At 44.9% G+C, this 22,514-nt stretch overlaps 1 protein-coding gene across 5 annotated transcripts in view; it reads left to right on the top strand.

The window, feature by feature from the left end:
- The window catches only part of wdfy4 (WDFY family member 4), a 111,387-nt gene that overhangs the window by 21,573 nt on the left and 67,300 nt on the right, over window positions 1-22,514 (top strand). For all 5 annotated transcript variants that reach the window (XM_083775713.1, XM_083775714.1, XM_083775715.1 and 2 more), the window contains exons 9-27: window positions 2,532-2,767; window positions 3,908-4,047; window positions 4,862-4,992; window positions 6,535-6,636; window positions 8,749-8,939; window positions 12,776-13,347; window positions 13,443-13,571; window positions 13,952-14,042; window positions 14,238-14,467; window positions 14,781-14,863; window positions 15,172-15,412; window positions 16,489-16,565; window positions 16,912-17,130; window positions 17,536-17,717; window positions 18,882-19,116; window positions 19,305-19,462; window positions 19,843-19,954; window positions 20,694-20,884; window positions 21,869-22,021. In XM_083775713.1, coding sequence (XP_083631839.1) covers window positions 2,532-2,767; window positions 3,908-4,047; window positions 4,862-4,992; window positions 6,535-6,636; window positions 8,749-8,939; window positions 12,776-13,347; window positions 13,443-13,571; window positions 13,952-14,042; window positions 14,238-14,467; window positions 14,781-14,863; window positions 15,172-15,412; window positions 16,489-16,565; window positions 16,912-17,130; window positions 17,536-17,717; window positions 18,882-19,116; window positions 19,305-19,462; window positions 19,843-19,954; window positions 20,694-20,884; window positions 21,869-22,021 — 3,473 coding nt within the window. The remainder of the gene's footprint in view (window positions 1-2,531; window positions 2,768-3,907; window positions 4,048-4,861; window positions 4,993-6,534; window positions 6,637-8,748; window positions 8,940-12,775; window positions 13,348-13,442; window positions 13,572-13,951; window positions 14,043-14,237; window positions 14,468-14,780; window positions 14,864-15,171; window positions 15,413-16,488; window positions 16,566-16,911; window positions 17,131-17,535; window positions 17,718-18,881; window positions 19,117-19,304; window positions 19,463-19,842; window positions 19,955-20,693; window positions 20,885-21,868; window positions 22,022-22,514) is intronic.

Consider the following 22,514-nt stretch of genomic DNA (forward strand, 5'->3'; position numbering starts at 1 on the left):
TGTGTGTGTGTGTGTGTGTGTGTGTGTGTGTGTGTGTGTGTGTGTGTGTGTGTGTGTGTGTGTGTGTGTGTGTGTGTGTGTGTGTGTGTGTGTGTGTGTGTGTGTGTGTGTGTGTGTGTGTGTGTGTGTGTGTGTGTGTGTGTGTGTGTGTGATGGAGGTGTGTGTGTTTTGGATGGAGGTGTGTGTGTGGGATGGGGTTGTGTGTTGTTGTGCGTGTGCCTCCATGATAGATGGGTGGTTGTTGGAGGCCAGTGGTGAATGGATGCGGGGCGTCCTAACACGGTTAAGAGCTGCGCCACCACTTCATCATTCCAGACGTAATCACCTCAGCTCCCTGTTAACGTAACGGGCATGTGTGTGTGCTGTGGTGGGGGGGGGGGGGGGGGTGGAGTTTAGGAGATTGTACTGTAGGTGCTGATAGCAGGAGGCGATGGAGTTTGCAGTGGGCAGGGGTCTGGTTATAACGTCTCTGTCGGGCGGAAACCTCATATGTCCAAAACTGTTAACTTTTCAGGATTCTACTTCAAAAGCAACAGATCGACAAGCGTGTGGGTCTGCTAACCTTTGATGCTTTTGTGTGATGCTGTTTGCAGAGCTTTAATTTATGAAAAAAGGGGAAGAAAAGTTAGAATCTGGAGATAAGAGGTTTCTGCCCAACACCAACAGTTGTAGTGAAGAGGTTACAGTAGGAGGGGGTAGAGGGCATGAGTACACAGGTGGAATGAACCATGGTGGGGCTGTTCACAGGGGGAGGAAATCCCGGAAATCTTCGCTAATAACCGCAAGAGATAATAGGTTTGGTATGTAGAAGCATGCAAGCAATGGCTCAGAGGGTGACCTCTTGCTGTGAGGGAATGATAACACATAGTGTCTGATCTGTTAAGTGTTAAACCCAATTTAATCACGGGTTGTCTGGCACATCTCCATATATAATTTTGTGTTGTAGTGCAAGGGATCCCATACTTTTCAGGCCCCTCCACACAAAATAATCATATTTGAACTAGGTGGGGACCCCCCCCCCCCCCCCCCCACACCCTGGCAAGCTCTTGGAATTGTATGCCATTACATTTTGACTCGGTTCCTGCAGATAAGAATTGTTAAAATAACCGAACTACAAGCTCACAACGCTGTGAGCTTGTAGATCCCTAAATTATCACTTTAGAAATGTGCAGATACCCCGCATACACTTATACTGTCCCCAGTTTGGGAAGCACTGTTGTAGGTGCTGCCACACTATCAAAAGAGCCGCGCCGCGTTTTCGGCTGCGCACAGCTTCAAAACCGGGTTTTTAGACAGCTGGTGAATGGAAAAGAAGCTCAGCTTCCGCGGACGACTTGCGCGACGGCCAGATTCCCGGAAGCACTCTCCTCCGTGTCAATCGTCCGCGGAGGTGGAGCTTAATTCCCATCCACCAGCTGTCTAAAAACCAGCTGCGCACACGCCACACAGCTTCTTCTGTCCGCGGCGCAAAACCGTTTTGCGCTTGGAAAGAGCTTGTAGAGAGCTGGAGACGAGAAAGCCTCATGGCAGCTCTCACTTCTTCCACATCCGATTGGCCCGTAGTTTGAGGCCAGCCAGTAACCACCCAGCTCGTTGTTTTCCCAGAGTTCCATGCAGGGAGTAACAAAATGACAGCTGGAATGTATATTGAGGGCCTAAACCCACCGCTGTGGATGTGGTGTTCCTGGTTAAGTGTGTGGGTGTCAGAAATATTATAATATAAATTATGATGACAGCTACAGTACATCCAACTGGAAAACAAACATTACCTCTTCCTCTTTTATTCGAAGAACAATGTTTAACCCATGACAACCGGGAAAGCATGGCTTGTGTTATTTTAGATTTTTGCGTTGGCTTTTCAAAAGTAGCCGTGCTGCCGAAAGCTTGTAGATCTGCTATTTTTGAACATGTTTGAAAACTACTGATTTAGAAGGCATTTGTAGAATCGGCCTCAGGTCTTAATTTAACTTTTTTTTTAAACGTTTCGTCTACTCAGGCTTTTGTGAACACCCCAAACAGCTTTTCAGTTGCCCGATTCAGTAATTAATATACATTGTAGCCGCCTCGCTCCCTTCCTATACAAACCTTTTTTCATTTGTTTTAAAATTTTTGATGGGAAAGTTTAAAGAATAAGGATCCATAAGGTTTATTTTATTTTATATAGCCTATATTAATAAAAAGCAAGGCTTTTGCACACCTACAGGTGCGTAGGAGAGGGTACGGTGCCCACCAATGAAAAAGGAACAAACACCCGCACACTGTCTTCAAATGCAGTGACCATAAAGACCATAAAGGTTATCTTTATAAGATAGCCTGATGAAGGCCGCATAGGCCGAAACGTTGCTGTTTCCCTATTAAAAGTTGGTCACTGCATTTGAAGACAGTGTGCGGGTGTTTGTTCCTTTTATATATATTACAAATAAATGATAACCGTATTAGAAAAAAAGTTTAAATATGGAGATACAGAACAAGGTTTCTGCCCCAGACAGACGGTGACTCTATGGGACGTTGTGTGTGTCTTTCCATCCAGGTGGCAAGGTGGTGAAGAACCTGCCGGCCTTCCTGCTCCTGCACCACTCCCTGATGCGCTCGCCGGACCCCCTGCTGTGCGCTGGGATCCTGCGAGCTGTGCAGAGCGTGTGGGAGTGGAACCAGGCCAACTTCTTCCTGCTGGAGTGGAGCACCCAGGCCCTGGCTCAGCTGGCCAGCTGCGTGTGGAAGAAGGCCCCGTCCATTCACAAGCTCTTCTTCTCGCTGTTGGAGACGGTACGAGTCAATATCCAACTAATGCATTCAATTGATTATTTAAAAAAATCTATAATTTAATCCAAAAAATTGTCATCAATCTCTGTTTTGGGCATGTCATCATAGGTGAAACGTTTCGGAAAACGTCAAATAAAATTCTGACTTCTTGTCAGAAATAGTGAAAATGGCCGATATACAAGCTCACAACAGCACAAGTAGCTGCCTATTTTCAGTATTTTTGATTAAGTATAAAATGCGGTTTAGTGGCTAATCAATTCTTTGATATATTTATTTTTTATTTTGAATATAAAAAAACACTTCTTGTTTATCTTCCATCTATAAATGCGCCAAGTCTCTGTGTGTGTGTGTGTATGTGTGTACGTCTGAAATCCATGTAACTCGAGAACCGTTCGCCCCACCGACTTCAAATTCGACACGCATTCCACAGCCCCGCAGGGAGTGCAGTGCCCGGTGCCCGGTGCAGTGCCGAGTCGGTCGGACCCACGGTTGACCAGAACTGCCACAAAAGGCCTCTGCCCGGGCCAGACTATATTTGGGCATTAACTTCATAAAAGGGTACACAGCTGACATCACTGCATAGACTCCATATTTGGGCATCCCTGACAAAGAACTCTGTATACGGGTTTGTCCCACCGACTTCTGACATCATTCTGACATCTGCATAGACTGGGCAAGGAACTCCATACCTGAAGCTGGCCTGTTCTGACATCACATTGATGTTCTGACATCTGCATAAACTCCATATTTGGGCATGCCTGACAAAGAACTCCATATATGGGCATAAAAGGGACACAGACACAATAACTGGGTGAGGCATGCATTTCCAACTTGCATCTGCCCAACAGCACCGCTCTAGTTCAATGAATTAGAAATGTAATCAATGGAAGAAGAATCACTAATAAAGTAAATAGTCAATAGTATGGCTTCTCATACCATATCTCACTTTGTTTTCCAGGGAAGTGCATGTAATTATTATACATTTCAACTGCAATCACAAGTATATACGTGTAAAAGAGCTAGAAAAAGGTATTAAATGACAAAACAATATCAAATATATATATATTTGTTTAAAGAAATAGACTTGACTTAGCAGCACATATCAAATGTGTATTACGTTTGGGACTTTGGGTTTACCCACAGGTGGTGTTCCAGCTGAACTACATCCCCCACGAGACCTTGCGTGCGGTGCAGAGTGTGCTGAAGCAAGGATTGGCTGGGACGCTAGCTGGAGGTGGGTCGGGGGCGGAGTTTGGAGTGACGGCTCTCAGCTGTTACCACAGGTGAGCAGATGGCTGCCATTTTATTGTGTGGCTTTTAGGCCTTGCACAATGGCAGATATGACAAAAACTTCAATACACAAAGAAATGACTGTCAATAACGAAGCCAATTATCAAAATATATAATGTATCATGGCCAAGATACGCCAATAAACGCCACATTTCATATTTTATACTCAAAATATCGTACAAAATTGTGGAAATAGCTCTCAGCGCTTCACAATGTGTGAGATTGTGGACCGGCTAGTTCCTCCGTTTTTGAAAATTGTTAAAAAAGGTATGAACCTTTCTCAACATGAAAACGATTATGGCCCAGGCCGTAGCGTAACGGTCTGGGCACCGGACTGGTGATCCAGTCGCGGTGTGCCGCGGGTTCGACTCCCGGACCCGACACGGCCTTTACCGCATGTCATCCCCCCATCTCTCTCCCGTTTCCTGTCAGCCTACTTTCTATCCCTTAAAAAAAAATCAATAAAGGCGTAAGCCGCAAAGAAATATCATAAAAAAAAAAAAAAAACATGAAAACGATTATGACATTTATGTAAAATTATTGCGATTATGTAATAAGTGTGACAGGCAAGGCTTAAGCGTTATTCATTGTCTGGATTTTCGGTGGTGAGGTGAGCATCGAACTACAACATGACCTCACCACCCCAGCCCTTCTCTCTGTTTTTACTCACCACCGCTCAACGTTATTTCGGTGGTCACCTCACCACCGAAAATCCAGACTATGAATGAGCCTTTAAGCAGACCACAAGATGTTCCTCTCTGCTCTCTATAGGATGACTGTGCATAACCATTCCTCTCTGCTCTCTAGGATGACTGTGCGTAGTGGACTGGTAGCAGAAGTGCTGAGCGACGGAGGCTTTCTGGAACTTCTCTTGGGGGAACTTCGAAGGAGAGCCAAGATCCTCCGGAAGGCTGGAGTGGTCCCTGCCACTAGAACAGGTACTGTATGTGGGTAGATACGACCCCCCCCCCACCCCCCTGTATAATTGTCTCTGTACAGACAATTAGCCCTTCACTAAATCTCACCCCAAAAAGTGATTGTCCAATGCCAATCCAAATAGTTTAGCGGTTTAACGGTTGCTATGCAGGTCAAGCTTTCTTCGCTTCTAACGTGCCTATTGGACAAGGATGGGTTGGGGAGGGACTTAGTGAAGGGCTAATTGCAGTCACGCAATGTGGTCAGTCAGGTATTTACAGGTATCAACACTTGGCTGCCCTATATCCTTATGGCCGAGCTATTATGGGGACGGAACGGAACCTGGAGCTTACGCAGCCAGGTTCCATTAGGTCAGCGTACTATTGGGGAGCCAATTCCGTCCCCAGTGTAGCCCTATATCAGTGCTTCTCAAGCCTTTTCCAAGTCAGACAAGGACCCCCAAATTGATGTATTAAAGAATTATAATAAAAAACATTTTTAAAATAAAAAATTGGCAGACATACCTGTGACGCAACTTTGTGAAAATGTCAAACATTTCAAAACCGTTGCTTTGCTTATAATGACATGGCCACGATACGGACGCCTGGTTGAAAGTGGTGAACAATAAAATGTGTAACTGCGGATAGACTTTCAATCATAATTCAATCATTTTATTTTCAAAACAAGTCACTTTGAAACGGTTAACGGTGGCACACCGCTGACACGTAAACGCAATAAAACGATGAGGTGCTGTGCACCATCACACAGTATGAGGCCTGTTTGTTAAGGTGACATGTTAATTCAGTGGTTCTCAAAGTGCGGTCCGGGGACACCCCAGGGGTCCTTGAGAAGCTACATGTCTGTAACTCGCAGAGTGTACAAAATGGACGTCATTAAAGGACCACTTCACCACTTTTCAACATCTCTTCATATAATTGGTCCTCACTAATGTTCATGATAAAACACAACCATTTTTTTCCTACTCAGTCTGTGTCTCATAGGAGGGCTTTGGGCAGTTCGGACACCCGTTCGCCAGTGACATCATCATTAGGCAGATTTTTTTAAACAAGATTTGTTTTAAAATATATTCAGATTTTTATTATCGTCAACTTTTGCATTGCAACTTTTCAGGAAAAAGACATCGATGATGTCACTGGTGGACAGGTTTCTGAACTGCCCAAAGCCTTACTATGAGACACAGACTGAGTAGGAAAAAATTGTGGTATTTTATCATGAACATTAGTTAGGACCAATTATAGAAAGAGAAGTTGAAAAGTGGTGAAGTGGTCCTTTAACGTCTACTCTGGCTTCTGTGAGCTGTCTGAGCACCCCAGACAGTTTTAAGTTAAAGTTACCCATTGTAACTTCAAACACCATATTTTGTCTGATAAAAATGTAAAACAATTAATGTAATGTAAAAAAAAGAATAATGTCCGGGGTGCAAAAGCCTGAGTAGATGTTCATTTAAAATAATTACCCCGAATATGTTTGAAAGTGAAATAACGGTAAAAAACCCTTTATTTTGCCCTGAGGTGATTGGCTCTCTTTGTGCCTGTATACTGCAGGTCCACAGGAGCAGTCTGGCGTGGAGGCCAGTGAGAGAGCCTTTACCACCTGCATGCTCAAAGTGGTGGCAGCCCTGACCCTGAGATCCATCCGAAACACAGGTAAACGCGCGCACACACACACACACACACACACACACACACAGGCATCAAACCATAGGCTGATTGTGTATTTTTTACTGTACAGACTACAGATTAAAAACTAAACAGAAGGGTAAATAAATCCATGGCAGGCTGACCTTTTAGTGAAGCGTCATGTAAGCGACAGAGCTGCAGCTAATCAAATTAATAAAGGGTTTGTTAGATATTGGTGTGGCATCACTATTGAGTGTAGTTAACATTTTTAACGTAGTATGCTGGGGTCAGACTCTAATTCCAGTATGTTTCATTAGACTTTCTTTTCTTTTATCTTATTCTTGCCTCTCGTACTTTGCTGTCTTTGTTGCTGCAATGACACCTGAATTTCTCCATGCCCATGATCCATCATATTGTACATCTCACTTCCCTATATGTTATTTTTAAGTGACAAGTAGTTCCTCTTTTGAGAGCAAAATTACATTTATCTTTGAAGCATATTAGATAGATAATACTAAGATAATGGCTAGCACATCTAAAAATAGGTTCGGTCAGGTACACCCACGAATAGATTGAGACCATTAACACTAGCACGTCGGAGCAGTCTTTCTGACCGATTTTGAGATTTTGAAGTTGATTTTCTTTGCCCATGAAGTCCTGAGAAAGTTCCCCTTTTTTTTTGGCGTACGCCAAAATATGGGTGCACGCCGGAATTACCGCAATTTCCGGCATTTACCATTTCCACAAAACCTTGAACTTGAACGTGTGCCAGGACAAAAATCACGTCAGGTCGGGAGCTGTCGTAGGCTTTGTCCTCACCTGTTTTTCTGTCGTACACAAGCGGAGCAGCATTGTCTGAACTGCTGACATGCTGTCATAAAGGCATGTCATATGAAATTGGTAGGATATTTCCAAGTGTGCAAGCAATTAAACTGAATTAGACTAATTCAGAAACGGGTCTCATGGTCGCAGCTTACGTATTTCCTGTAGGCAGACTTTTACATAGCTGCGGGGTTTAAACCCTCACCAGGCGCACCTCTTCTACTACAGTGAACGGTAGAGTGACTGATGTTAGTCTGCCTCAAACGTTACTCTTTTACCTGCTTTTTACTAACACTAACATTACAAAGATGCCCAGAACATCGAGATGAACCTGTTTAGTTTATGGCTGCTCCAACAGTAGTGGCAACATTCCACAAAAACAAACAGAATGTCAAAATATCCACCGCAGGGTCTGAGACCAGAGCCATTAAGTAATGGAAATACGTAAGCTGCAACCATGAGACCCGTTTCTGAATTTGTCTATAGGTAGGCTAACCCAGCCAGCCCACCACCACCATGTAGCCTACCACCAGTACCACATAAGGTTTAGGCAGGGAGACAGTCTAATATTCAGTAATGTCATAAACGTGCATGGTCACGACAGTGACAGAGACAGACAGAACAGGAGGAGGAGATGCAGCTATTTGCAAAACAGCATTTGTCACGGGCTGTGCGTGTCCTGTGCTTCACAGAATCACAAGGCATCGCAAGGCAAGTGAGGGAAACCTTTTTATTGGCTTTTTGCATCATGTAACCATGGTTTCCATACGTTGTGTGGTCGTGTTGCAGTTGTTCATGTCGCAAAAACGAGGGCGAGGCTTGATTTCATAGGGCGTGCCAGATTGATTTCAGCCGTCACATTTATCACTGCTAGGAATGAAATTAAGGAAGGATCTGCTGTTTGCGATCACTTTATAAATGCCGTGGCGAAGTGAGTGTACTACAAAACCTACACTTGAATTTGGGGCAGATTTTTTACACTCAATTGATAAATGAGGGCCATATTGGGACAATATCAGTGTCAATATGCCACAAACCCCTCAAAACTGGGAAAGCATTTCAGATTTTACGCTCATGTGTCTTTGTGTGTGTGCCCTTTTGTCTGCGTGCTTGTGTATTATTTGAATGCCTTATTCTAGACTACCAAATTTGGAATATTCCTTTACACCTAAAATATGGGTGTAAACATCTTAGTGAATCGGTGTGGATGTGTGCGCGCACCTGGTCTTATAGCGTGTGTGCGGGACCTGGGCATGGTGTCCTACATAAAGATGTTCCTGTGTGCGTGTGTGTGTGTGTGTGTGCGTGTGTGTGTAGTGTGTGTGCGGGACCTGGGCATGGTGCCCTACATAAAGATCTTCCTGGACGAGGAGCAGTACCGAGGCCCCGCCCTCCACGTCCTGGAGCAGCTGGCGGAGATCAACCCTGACGAGTTCATGAGCACGGCCGTCGGAGCGCTGTGCTCCTCCACGCCGCAGGAGGTGGCCCTGAAACGCGACCTGCTGCAGGTATTCACCTTTTTCTTATAACCCATAGTGCATTGCGTTTGTGTGTGCACAGTGTGCATAAGTTCCTCTTTCTCTTGCTGTGTTGCCAGTTTTGCAAGAGAAACAAATAGACAAATTCAGAAACGGGTCTCATGGTCGCAGTTTACGTATTTCCTGTAGGCGGAATCGACATAGCTGCAGGGTTTAAACCCTCACCAGGCGCACCTCTTCTACTACAGTGAACGATAGAGTGACTGATGTTAGTCTGCCTCAAACGTTACTCTTTTACCTGCTTTTTACTAACACTAACATACATACTAAGCATTTAAAGTATGAGGTATAAAGTACAGCAGCCTTGTGTTCATAAAACAGAAAGATTGGGTATTGGGTAAGACTGACGTTATGTATCTTTCAGGACCTTTCACTTCTTCGTCTCAACCATTACTCAATGGCTCTGGTCTCAGACCCCGCGGTGGATATTTTGCCTTTTTTTTCTTTTTGGAATGTTGCCACTACTGTTGGAGCAGCCATAAAATAAACAGGTTCATCTCGATGTTCTGGGCATCTTTGTAATGTTAGTGTTAGTAAAAATCAGGTAAAAGAGTAACGTTTGAGGCAGACTAACATCAGTCACTCTACCGTTCGTTCACTGTAGTAGAAGAGGTGCGCCTGGTGAGGGTTTAAACCCTGCAGCTACGTATGTCGAGTCCGCCTACAGGAAATACGTAAGCTGCGACCATGAGACCTATTTCTGAATTTACATTCTTTGTTAATCCCCGGGATTAAGTGGGCAGAAACCCAGATTAACTGTTTCTGGTACCGTATCTTTTGAATTAAAGAAGAACACAGAATCCATTGCCTTTCCTAATGACTAAACAACGTGGGGGGGATGAGAGTCATTCTACCATGGAGTGGGACGGGGATCAGATTTATTTTCTGTGGGAGTGGGATGGGACGGGAGTGAAAATCTCCTGTGTCAGTCTCTAACGCAAGCACACGCACACACACACACACACACACACACACACACACACACACACACACACACACACACACACACACTTACTGAGGTCATGTTTAGGAAGGAATAGGGTTAGGCACCGTTTTACTGATTTGCACCCCAGGGGCGACTGTGTTTTGGGTTAGGGTTATCATTTGGTATTATTATTATTATTATTACACCCCTTTTTAAAGGCAGATTTACAAGCTGCTACGAGCTTGTAGATCTGCTATTTTTGAAAAATCATGAAAATGTGGACAAATCTATTTATCCATCCATTTCCCAGCAAACATTTTTTTTTTTTTTTTATAACTTTATTTATAAGATTTTCAATTTTTTGTAGACAAACAACCCCACATATACCCCACCCTCCCCGGTTCCATCACAAAACAAGACAACAACAACAACAATAAAACAACAAAGAAATAAAAAATAAACAGGTAGCAAAGGATATAAATAATAAATGAAATAAATAAATACAATAACATAAAATTAGCCTTTTACTAGATTAAGGGGCTACACAGTGAACCAAATTACATGTAGGAAAAACACTTAGGGCACATCATCAAAAGACAGTAAGTCGGAAGACAGTGAAAGGGTGAATTCAAGGAAAGGGGACCAAGCCCTTACAAATTTCTGGCGGGATTTGAACCTGTTGTATCTGAGCTTCTCCAATGGTATAAAGGATAGAACATCCTTGACCCAACTTGTAAATGTTGGAGGTTTATCAGATTTCCAATTGCGGAGAATAAGTCTCCTCGCTATGAGTGAAGCAAAAGCTATGAAATTGGCTTGGGGAGAGGTAATTGGTGCATCGTCGTTGGGAACTCCAAATATAGCAGTTATCGGGTTGGGCGCAATTGGCATATGACAGATGGTTGAGAAAGCATCAAAAATACTATTCCAAAATGGGTTCAAGGAAGTGCATCCCCAGAACATATGTCCAGTAGAGGCTGGCTCCACATGACATCTTATACAAGTAGAGTCAATGTCAGGATAAATTTTAGATAGTTTTTCTATAAATTTTAGATAGTTTTTCTCCCAGCAAACATTTTTAACTCAAAACGTTGCTTCTGGGGGTTCCCCGGAACAACATATTTTCAGATGGGGGTCGGCGGCCAATTTAGTCTACATATAATTTTTGGCGTCCGTGACATGAAATAGTTTTAGAACCACTGACATAGAAAAGTACGTTTTTCAGAAAACTGTCATGATTTAGAAGACCTTTAATAGAATATGGTCTCAGGTCTCAATTGGTTTAGGCCATTTAGGCCTGACGTCAAAAGAAACGTCTCATGAAAGAATAATATATTCAAAGATTTGTGCCGCATTTTCACGATTTTTCAAAAATAGCTCGTAGCGCGCCACTTGGTGGCACGCTATGAGCTTGTAGATCTGCTATTTTTCAATAGCTAAAGTATAACATAATGCTTAGTTAAAACACCAAAAGGGGTTCCCGTCCAGAAGTAAGCACAAGTACCTAAGTAAATGTACTTAGTTTACTTTCCACCACTGATCATGTGTACCCCAGTGTTACATGAACACTCAGGCCTTTAACAACACACACTGTATGTTGATCAGCTTCATTGTGTGCGTCCAATCAACAGCATTGTAATGCACTCGGAGCATAATAAGCTAGTGAATTTATTACCGCTGCCTGTGGGACCATTATGATCGCGTTAAGGACAGAATGCAGATTGATTTGCTAATACAGATTTTAGCTGTTAACTCCGCTAGCATTCGATTAGAGCGGTGGCACTCTGAGCCGTGATCAGATCAGTCCCAACGCCGCACACATCTGATTAACCTTAAGTGAGTTACACACCCACTGCGTGTGTCCATTTTTATAGATGGCATGCGAGCAGCGTGTGCGGCTGCGCGTGCGTGTGTGTGTGTGTGTGTGTGTGTGTGTGTGTGTGTGTGTGTGTGCATGTGTGTGTCCATTCACCCTGTTTGAGCATTTAGTGTGTGTGTGTGTGTGTGTGTTTTGTTTGTGTGTGCTTAGTTAACTTGGTTAAAGCAGGTGCCAATCGGATAGGGTGTGACCCGGGTTGGGTTGGTGCGTGCAGAGAGCCATTGTGATTACTCCACTTTGAGTTAATCACATTGCCTCTCGTCGCCGTGTCTCCCACATTACCTGTCTGATGGATTAGCTCTCCAAATCTAATAAAAAACTAATAGCATTTGGTTCACCTCTCAAAACTAGTTACCAAAAATGATTCATGATATGTATGTTACATTTATTTATATTTTAAAAAATTTTACATTGTTGTTTTAATTGACTATAGAAAAGGACTGTGTAGAATGTTGGGAGGGAGATCTTTGCTATGCGTCAAAATGAACTCTCAGGGGAGTTAGCTCTATAACGGTGGTTATCAAGGTGGGGTCCGGGGACCCCAGGGGTCCTTGGGGCGGCGGTACAAGGGGGTCACCAGCAAACACTTGGTCCGCTCCGTTTTTCTATATATTTGACTCGTTCATACACATACTGTACATACACTTATTACAGTATCTATTGAATTGTACAATTGAAGATAGTTTTGTTCAATCGACGTTCGTAATTGTCAAACGTCATCCAACAATAAAGTGTATTGAATTAAATGGATGTCGTCTCTGTCGGATGGAAACCTGCTACTTTTCAGGATTAAAATTCAAAAGTAGCAGATCCACAAGCACGAATTGCGTCATGTTTCGAGCTCGTAGATCTTCTACATTTGATGTAATTTTGTGTGACACTGTGGTATGATCACGCAGGGGGCGTTTATTTACGGAAAAAAACACAAAAGGTTAGAATATGGACATACTGTAGGAGTTTTCTGCCCGATATTCAGTCCGACTCCCTCTTGTGTGGTCTCAGTCGGTGCTGAAGGTCCTGGAGAGCCCCAGCAGCTGGGACGCCTTCAGGCGAGCGGGGGGCTTCACCGGCCTGCTCTCCCTGGTGGTGGACATGGAGGGGGCGCTGTCACCCCGCACCCCCCCTCTCCCCAGCTCCCAGGAGGAGCTCCTCCTCCTGGCTCTGCACGTCCTGGCGCTGGCCGTGCACCTCCACCCGGTCAACGCCCACCACTTCCATACGGGGGGCTTCTACGAGAGGCTGGCCGAGGCCCTCCTCCAGCTGGGCTGCTTCCAGACCCCGCCCCACGAAGATGCCCTCCGCCCTCCCAAGAGGAAGCCCCCCGCGGCCACGGGGGACAGAGACAGACCCTCCTCCCAAGGGGGGAGGAGCTTCCATCAGTTTGTGGAGTTGGCGGAGGCTGCCGTCGCGGCACCCACCCCCTCCTCCTCCTCCTCGTCGCCCCCTCCTCCCCTCCCTCTCTCTCTTAGGATCTGCGTGAGGTTGCTGTCCTACCTGGACCGGTTCGCCACGGGAACCTACCCAGCATCCCTGGAGCTGAGCATGGGGGCGGGGCTCGAGGAGCAGAGGGACAGGTACACCTTAGGTTTCATTTAGCCGCTAAATAAAACGCAAGAGCAAATTTCACCCACTGTTTCACCCATTATCATGTCGATTGTACTTCTGACAGGGAGAGGGAGAAACCAAACAGGGCGGCGGAGCCAGGACGGGAAGAGGGAGCGGACGCCGACGCGGACACGGCGTCGTATCCACTGTCGGTGCAGCGTCTCAGCGTCTCCTCGGTCTGCTCAGAGTCCAGGTACAGCTGGCTGTCCCAGTCTACGGCACATGGTCGCTGTCGGACGGGCAGAAACCTCTTATCTCTTATTTTGTGCTTTTTCGTAAATTAACGCCCCACTCGATCATATACTGCACACTCACACAAAAGCATCGAAAGTAGGACATCCACAAAAACGAAACGCGTTGTTTTGTGATGCTTTTGAATTTGAATCCTGGTAAAATTTTGGACCAGAGTTTTTCTGACTGACTTAAGTCATTACAGTACCGGTATATACCGGCTTGCAGGCCATGCTCTTGCATAAGTAATCCGATGGATGGAGAAATGAACACTGAAAATGTTACTGTATTGTTGAGGATTCTGTGGCATCATAAAAACAGACTTGCTGTCAATGTTTCCAGATTCACCTGTGAGCACACCATTCTTCATCCTGGAGCTGTGCGAGTCATCATGACTCTCCTGCCAGCTGTGTTCACTCCAGAGGACCCACAGGTACACACCTGTCCTGTTTGGTGGCCTTTATTATGCAAACATATATTCTCTAATACACTTTCCCTTTTTTGTTTCTTGCATTATTAAAAAAATAGATCATTTCAAAGATTAAAAAAAAATCTAATTTTATGCACCACTGACATACTGTTTTTGCTTAATGGGCCGTAATGTTTAATCTCTCCCTCTCTCTCCCAGCTGTCCACAGAAGTCCAGTTGTCGGTGGCCCATCACATCCAGACGCTGGTCAAGCCGGAGCGGAACCGTCAGGTCATGTGTGGTGAGGAGGAGGAGGAGGGGGGTCTGGTGCCAACCCTTCTGACCCACTGTAAGGCCATGCTGCTGGCCCCGGACCACCCGCTGCACCCGCCCGTCACGCGCATCCTGGAGAAGCTCTCCTCTCAGGCCATCACCACGTCTCAACTCAGGTTACCACTGTCAGGGCAGAAACCTCTTATCTCCACACGTTTTGAGCTCGTCGATCTGCTACCTCTGCTATGCCTTTGAATTTGAATGCTGAAAAGTAACGGTTTTGGAGATTTCCACCCCCTATTTCAACACTATTCAAAAGAGTTTCAAAAGAGAGTTTTGAAAACGTTCGCTTTGAAGAGGGACGGGGCGGCAGGTGGAAGTGGTTACGGTTCAGTACATGTCTGAAATTGAACTAGGCTAATCTTAATATCCAAAAAAATGTAATATTGCGATGCTTACTTCCTCCTTATGCTTATTGTTTTTCTCCAGGACGTTCCTGTGTCTAGCAGACCCTCTCATGTGCTTAGCAAGCAAGAAAGTGGATTCTGGACAGGAGGAAGATCAGTCATTACGTACGTAAACTCAACTATTTAAAGCATTTCTCCTTTTATCACTTCTTAACGTTGCATCTGGGGACCCCCAGGGGTCCTTGGGGGACGGGGGTTCCCAGATGGGGACCAATCTAAAGGGGTCCGCCACTGAATAGATGCTATATTTTCATGATACCAAACCTTGGTAGAGGATGAACGTCTTACATTGTAACCCTTCCCAAAGTACCATCCTTTGACCTTTAGTTTATTAACGGACACACACACACACCCACACACCGTTGGCTTTTCCAGTCTTCATTCATTACATCGTCTAACGATGTCCTCCCCAGGCATGGGGGCAGACGGCTCGACAGAGGAGGGGGAGACGGGGGGAGGGTCTTCATCATCAGCGGTGAAGTTCAATCGGTCCTTCAGCCTGCTGAGATCCCCCGCCGCCACCGCCTCCTCCTCTCTGCCGCTCCACCAGATCATCAGCCTGGTGTCCATGACGGCGCCGCGCAACTTCAGACCCCACCGCCTCTCCTCGTCTCCCGCCTTCGTGGAGTTTGACATGAGCGAGAGCGGCTACGGGTGAGTCCTGTGTGTCGTGTTGTGCCTTTGGAGAAGCCTCTGAGGTCATTACAGGTACAGTTAAATGCCGCAACAGCCTGTGTCAAGAAAAAACCAGAGGCACAAATCATATCGTTGCTGTCGCCCTACTTGATCATGCTACAGTGTCACACAAAAGTAGACGATATGTTTTGATCTTCAAGCCGATCTACAAGCTCCGTCTCCCCCTGAACAAGGAGATAATGTTTGATTTTTCAAATCCAGGACTCTCTTAAACTGTCTTGTCTCTATAGAGTAATTTAAAGCACTAGTCGAGGACGCAACACATAGCGACTGTACCCGCTTTTTTTTGTAGCCCCCAATGTATTCGCATTATGATGTTCCTTTAATATTGCTCATCTATATTTTACCTTATGTAAAAAGAAAGGTTTATTTTTTTGTATGTGGGATTGTACTCAGGGCGTCCTTGCAAAAGAGAGCTTGCTCTCAATGGTCTTCCTTCATTAAATATAGGTCAATATATATATTTCTTTTAATTTTAGTTCCTGCAACAATCTTTTAAACGTTAAACGTTATTGCCACATCACAGGTTTACAGGTGTAAAGAATAGTGGTAAGAAAGGGGGGGGGGGGCAAAAAAGTACATCGCTGTGAACTTGAACACATTTTTGAAAAATCTTTATTTAATTTTTTCAAAACAAAACAAAACATAAGATGGGGATCCGAGGCCAAATGTATATCAATTTGGGGGTCAAGATTGAGAACCAATGTATTACACAATCATTCACACAAATCACAAAATCTGTGAGTGTCCTGTTCCAGCATCGCACCAATAGAGGGTATGTATGTAATCATCATCAAACCCGGAAGTTATGCGGGAACACCTACTGAGTGGCAAAAAACCCTACTTTCTGGCCTTTACTGCCCATACAAGCAAACAGAAAAGTCCTATCTGATTGCATTAAACTCACTATGCCATTTGATTTGCCACTCACTTTATGCATGCACATACCCTCTCTATACAGAACATTGTCCATTAGTATAGTGGCTTTCAGTGCAAGAGTCTTTTGTCATGTGTTGCTCCTCTGTGTTGGACAGATGTCTGGTCCTGCCTTCTCTGGCTACAGTGAAAGGAGTGAACGCTGATTCCATCCCGACGGGTGGAATAGGGGGAGGTAGGAGAAGAACTTCAATACCCAATACTATGCAAATATTTATTAATGAGTAGATTATAGAATGCAGCCATTCTCAACCTTTACATTTCGTCACCGTCGGGGCGGGAGACCTCTTATCTCTATAATTTTACTTTTTGTGTTTGCATCAACAGTAGCTGATCTGCAAGCTTGAAACGTGGCACGACACGTTCTGAGCTTGCTGATCTGCTACTTTTGCAAAAAAAAATATTTGGAATCCTGAAAAGGTACAGTTTCGGACATATGAGGTTTCCACCCGACGGAGCTGATTTCAAGGAACTCAACGAACTAATAGAACCGCCTCGCGTCCTCTTTTTTTATTTCCCAGAGTGCCGTGGTTTCCCTCCCGTGGCGGGCCTGTCGTATTCCTGCTGGTTCCACATCAACCGGTTCAGCGCTGCCTGCGACTCGCACCCCGTCCGCCTGCTGTCCGTGGTGCGCCACATGTCCCGCGCCGAGCACCACTACGTCTGTCTGTCCGTCCGCTTCTCGGCCTGCGACGGGTGCCTGGTCATCTCCACCGAGGAGGAGCCTTTCACGTTCCTCGGTGAGGAGGGAAAGAGAGAGAGAGAGGGATTAGGACAGTACCGGTACCTGCTTTGCTTTTTTTGAGTGGTGCAACCACTCCAAGGAACAGCAATGTCCGTGTTCACCTATGTACCTATGTACCTATGTGGCCATGAGCACCAGTATATGACTATTAGTACCAGTAGGGGCGCTGTTTGCCAGAAACAGAGAGTGAGAGATAGTATTAGTGCTGCACTGTTGCCTGCTAATGAGAGAGAGAGAGAGAGAGAGAGGAGAGGAGGCGGGGAGGAGAGGGGAGGGGAGGGGAGAGGGGAGTTGCACCACTCAGTTCACACGGGTGTGATTTTTAGACTACTGTATGACTAAAATTAAATCAAAATCTGCTGTCTAAATGAACACCAATGTGAGCTCCTGTTGGGATCAGATATGATGGAACCAGAGGTGTCCAGCAGCCCCAGCTCCCCGCCTGCCTCCGTGCGGTTCCGCTGCTCCAGTGCGCTGGTGCCGGGCCAGTGGCACCACCTGGCCGTGGTGCTCGCCAAGGACCTGAAGAAGAGCTGCCGGGTCTCGGCGTACCTCAACGGCAGGACGGTCGGAACAGCAAAGGTATGCGGACAAGATCCACAGACAGGATCCACCAGCGCTTCGTTTTTGTCCATCTGCTAGTTTTGCTATTTTTTAATTTGAATTCTAAAAAGTTTTTTTGGACATACTGTACAGCATGATGTTTCCACCTGACAGGGACTGTGAATCGATAGGTTGCCAGTTTGACCCTTGACTCACCCAGTCTACAAGTCGAAGTGTCCCACTCCCTGAGCAAGACACTTAAAGGGATAGTTCAGATTTTTTTCAACTTAAGCTGTATGAAATACTTTCCATTAATATAGTGGTTGCAACACTATTAATTGATTGCCCGAGTCCCGTGGTGGGAGTTCTGCTCTGATTTTGGTGAAATATTAAGTAGTTCCAGTCATTTTGTGGGGGGTACAGGGGGGCCACGCAGTAAAAGTAAATTAATTTGTATTGTTGACCTATTTAAAAAATATTAGTGCAACTTTCGTTCATTTTTGACCCCTCTATCACACGGAACTATGCTTTTTGTGTCCATATCACTACGCCAAAAAAATAGTTCCATGTGATAGAGGGGTCAAAGTTGAACGAAAGTTGTGCTAATATTTTAGAAATGGGTCAACAACACAAATGACGTTCGTTTTTTGAATTAATTTACTTTTACTGCGTGGCCCCAGTACACCCCACAAAATGACCGTAACTACTTAATATTGACCAAAACCAGAGCAGAACTCCCACCACGGGACTCAGGCAATCAATTAATACAATTGCAACCACTATATTAACGGCAAGTATTTCATACAGCTTAAGTTAAAAAGATCTGAACTATCCCTTTAACCCATTTAGGCCTGAGGTCTAAAGTTTGCTCTGAAAAAATATATATTCAAAGATGTGTGCCGCATTTTCAGGATTTTTCAAAAATAGCAGATCTACAAGCTTGTAGCGTGCCACTCGCACTTAATTTTGCTAATTTATTTAGAAAATGTTTTTTTATGTTGTCCATAAAAATGGGTCACGACGACCCACTGATTGTGAAACAGTGGACTAGTAGATAGCTCTGAATGAAGGATTGTCAGGTATACTGTTGCTGCATCACAAACCGTGCTCCCTCTGTATCCAGCCGTTCCCAGGGCGCTACGTGTCCATGGTTGTTACTGCATGACAAACCGTGCTCCCTCTGTGTCCCCCGATGCCGTATAGATGCGCTACATCCAGCCGTTCCCAGGCCACTACGCGTCCATGGACCCCACGGCCGTCGTGGACGTGTACGCGCTGATCGGAACGCCGTCCGTGTGGAAGGAGCACGCGGCGCTGCTCTGGAGGGCGGGGCCCGCCTACCTGTTGGAGGACAGCCTGAGCCCCGAGGCCGTCGCCGCCATCTACGCACAGGGCACCGCCTACCTGGGCAACTTCCTGTCTCTGCGCCACATCACGGGTACGACAGTTTAATCTAGACAAGAGGGCGCCTCTTGTCGCTCTTTCAAACTCCTGCATAGGACAACGGTGTGTAGTCTAAAAAAGGCTTGTGGGAAATTGGTTTGCTTCTAAATTAATTAACTGAATTACTTGCCTTAGCGGAACATAAAAGGAACATAAAAGGTTGTCTGTGTGTCCTCCGGCTAGGCCACGAAGCGGCCGCGGTGGACCCTCCCCTCCCTGCCAGGCTGCTTCCCGAGGAGAGGATCTCGTTTGGGATCAACCCCTCTGTGGCGACGGTCACCACCGCCACGCAGATCAGAGAGGACTACAACGAGGTGGACTGCAGACTCATTGCCAAAGAGGTAGGTCTAGGTGGGGAGAAGCCTTGAGGTCGATCCTATTATGTCTATTATGTTTGGTTAACCCATTAAGACCTGAGGCATCTACGAAATGCCTTGGAAAGTCGTATAGTCCTCAAATGTTGTCGCGCCAAGGACCCCCACATTGATGCCAGGGACCCCCAGAAGAGAAGATTTGCGTAAATTGTTTTTATACTTTAACACTTTCAAGATTTTTCTAAATTGTAAAAAAAGAAGAAGCTTGCAGCACGTCACAAAGTTCTAGCACTGGATCTCTTCTCCACTAGACCATACATTTGTTGACAAAATTGGCAAAAAAAAGGAAATTTTATCGTCATAGTTTTAGGCGCCAACATGAACAAGTGTGTGTTGTGTTGTTGCAGATGGGCATAACGTCCCGGGATAACTCCACCCCTGTGTTCCTGGCCCGGAACCTCAGTCAACACCTCAACGGTACAGCTCGCACCATAGGAGCAGCCCTGGTCGGCCATTATGGTAAATACATATGAGTTCTCGAACCTTTTTGTGTCAAGGACCCCCAAAATGTGTTGGCTGTGGACCACCCGTCTGAAAAGGTCTTGTGAATGGGAGAGACCCCCAGACCAAAAGATTTGCGTTTGTGCTTTAAAAGCAAAGGTTAAAGCCTCAATCTGCGATTTATTAACCTGGTTGGCTGTATGTATGTAATCAGCAGGAACAATGTTACTAATAACATGAACATTACATTACATCATACTTTTACATATTGTGTTGAGGAAACGGTGCTGTTGTGGGTGCGCGGCTCCTTTCACACTGTTTCACACATTTTTCTATAATCCATGCCTAAGAGTTTATTCCAAAGGTAATAATCACTGCTCTAGAGTGTTCGTTCAGTAACTGAGGTCTGCCCGACTCTCCAGCTCTTTTGGAAAATAAAAATACATTTCAAGTCAGGATGCTCATTGACTCAGAACACAATAGTTCCGCCTTAGAGAATTTTGGTTCCTACCTAAACTACTGCGCTGGAACTGACACAGAGGCAGTTATAGCGGACCCCCGCAGATAATAATAATGCAGCCTGTAATTAATTGGTTTAATCAATTATAGTTTTAGTTTTTTTGCATTTCAATTTAGAGATTATGTCATCTCCTTCGGGTGGAAACCTCATATGTCCAAAACTGTTCTGTTCTAAAATTGGAGGTAGCTGCCGAAAGCGCCATAGTGTGAAGCTCACAGACGCTGCCTGTTTTCACAGGAGTGCGTGCCTTCACCCCCAAGAGCGCGGCCACTGGTTTCCTGTACCTGGGCGGGCCCGCGGTGATCCTCAGCCTGGTGGCCATGGCGCCCGACGACGGCTCCCTGTACGCTGCCATGAAGGTCCTGGTGTCTGTGATGGAGACCTGCCCCACCATGCAGCAGGAGATGGACCGCATGCACGGCTACAAGGTGGCTCCAACATGTAGCGCTGGAAAAAAGTGGTTATAGCCTACTTAAGGCCTGATGTCGAAAAATTAAAATAAAAGTCTTCTGAAAGAATATATATTCAAAGATTTGTACCACATTTTCAAGATTTTTCAAAAATAGCAGATCTACAAGCTCATAGAGCTTGTACATCTGCTATTTTTCAATAGCTAAAGTATAACATAATGCTTCAAACACCAAAAGGGGTTCCCGCCCAAAATGGGTCAAGTAAAAGCATCAATGCTCTAAAATAGAAAATAAATACTCTGTTAAAAGTTAAAGTCCGGAATTCAATTCGATTCAAGTACAGAAATACTCTGTTACAAGTTAAAGTCCGGAATTCAATTAAATTTAAGTACAAAATGATTGGCATCAAAATATACTTAAAGTATCAAAAGTAAAAGTACTCATTGCGCAGAATGTCCCATTTCAAGTTTTCAAATGTATAAAATAGAAGTGGTTATACTGTATGTTTTGTAATAATAATCCAAATCTACAAAGTATTGGGAATCGGAAATGCTCAAGCAAAGAACAAAATTGTACCTAAGTAAATGTACTTAGTTTCCACCACTGTCCAAAATTTATTTACACCAATAGATGGAGTAGTTAACACGGGGATATATTAATTCTTCTACTCTGCCCACCATAATGTGGAATGACATCATCCATTAAAGCAGTGGTTCTCAATCTCAACCTTTTTAGGCAGCGATACCCCAAAATCATAACATGTGTGCAGGATGTGTTACCCCATTTTTGGCAGAAACCCCTTTTGGTGTTAGCATATTATGTTATGCTTTAGCTATTGAAAAATAGCAGATCTACAAGCTCATAGCGCGGCACTGAGTGCCGGGCTACGAGCTTGTAGGTCTGCTATAGAAACGACTGACATAGAAACTTAGCTTTTTCAGAAAACTGTCATTTTCAAACATTTTAAAAATGTATTAACTGTACAACCTCTCTCTACGACAGCTGCTCTCCTTCCTGCTGAAGATGAAGAGTGTTCTGGTGAGCAGCAGAACGTTCCAGCTGGTTCTCTACATGTGTAGCTCGCTGGAGCTGCTCTCTGGCCCCGTCTGCCTTCCCAACACGCCAGCCTTCCAGGCCCTGCTGTGTAACCTGGAGGTATTAGGCATAGTATAAATGTACACATAAACTACGTAGAATGTGTTAAGACCAGTGGTTATCAAACTTTTTCAAGTAAAAATGTATAATGTGTATTTGGCCACAGAATACGAAGTGACGCGCTGCGAGCTGCTATTTTTTAATAGCCAGCGTACAGTATGTAAAAAGAACCGCTCATCCGCTGAAAAAAACTTTAGTGAGGTGCTGGAGCCACAAAGGGAACATGAGAAAAAATAAAGGGAAGCTTCGCACACTCTGACTTTCTTCAGGCAGAAGGTCAGTAGACCGAAAGCTTGCGAAATAAATACATTGATTGTGATCTGAGTGTGCGGAGCTTCCCTTTATTTTTTCTCATGTTCCCTTTGTGGCTATGGATAATGTAGTTGAAATGATTGTGATGCTGTATTAACACATTTTGCTGGGGACCCCCTGGAACCACCTCAACGACCCCATGAGGGTCCCCAGACCCCACTTTGAGAACCACTGAATTAAA

This window comes from Protomyctophum parallelum (genome assembly GCF_964188405.1).
Source record: "Protomyctophum parallelum genome assembly, chromosome: 10".
NCBI lineage: Eukaryota > Metazoa > Chordata > Actinopteri > Myctophiformes > Myctophidae > Protomyctophum > Protomyctophum parallelum.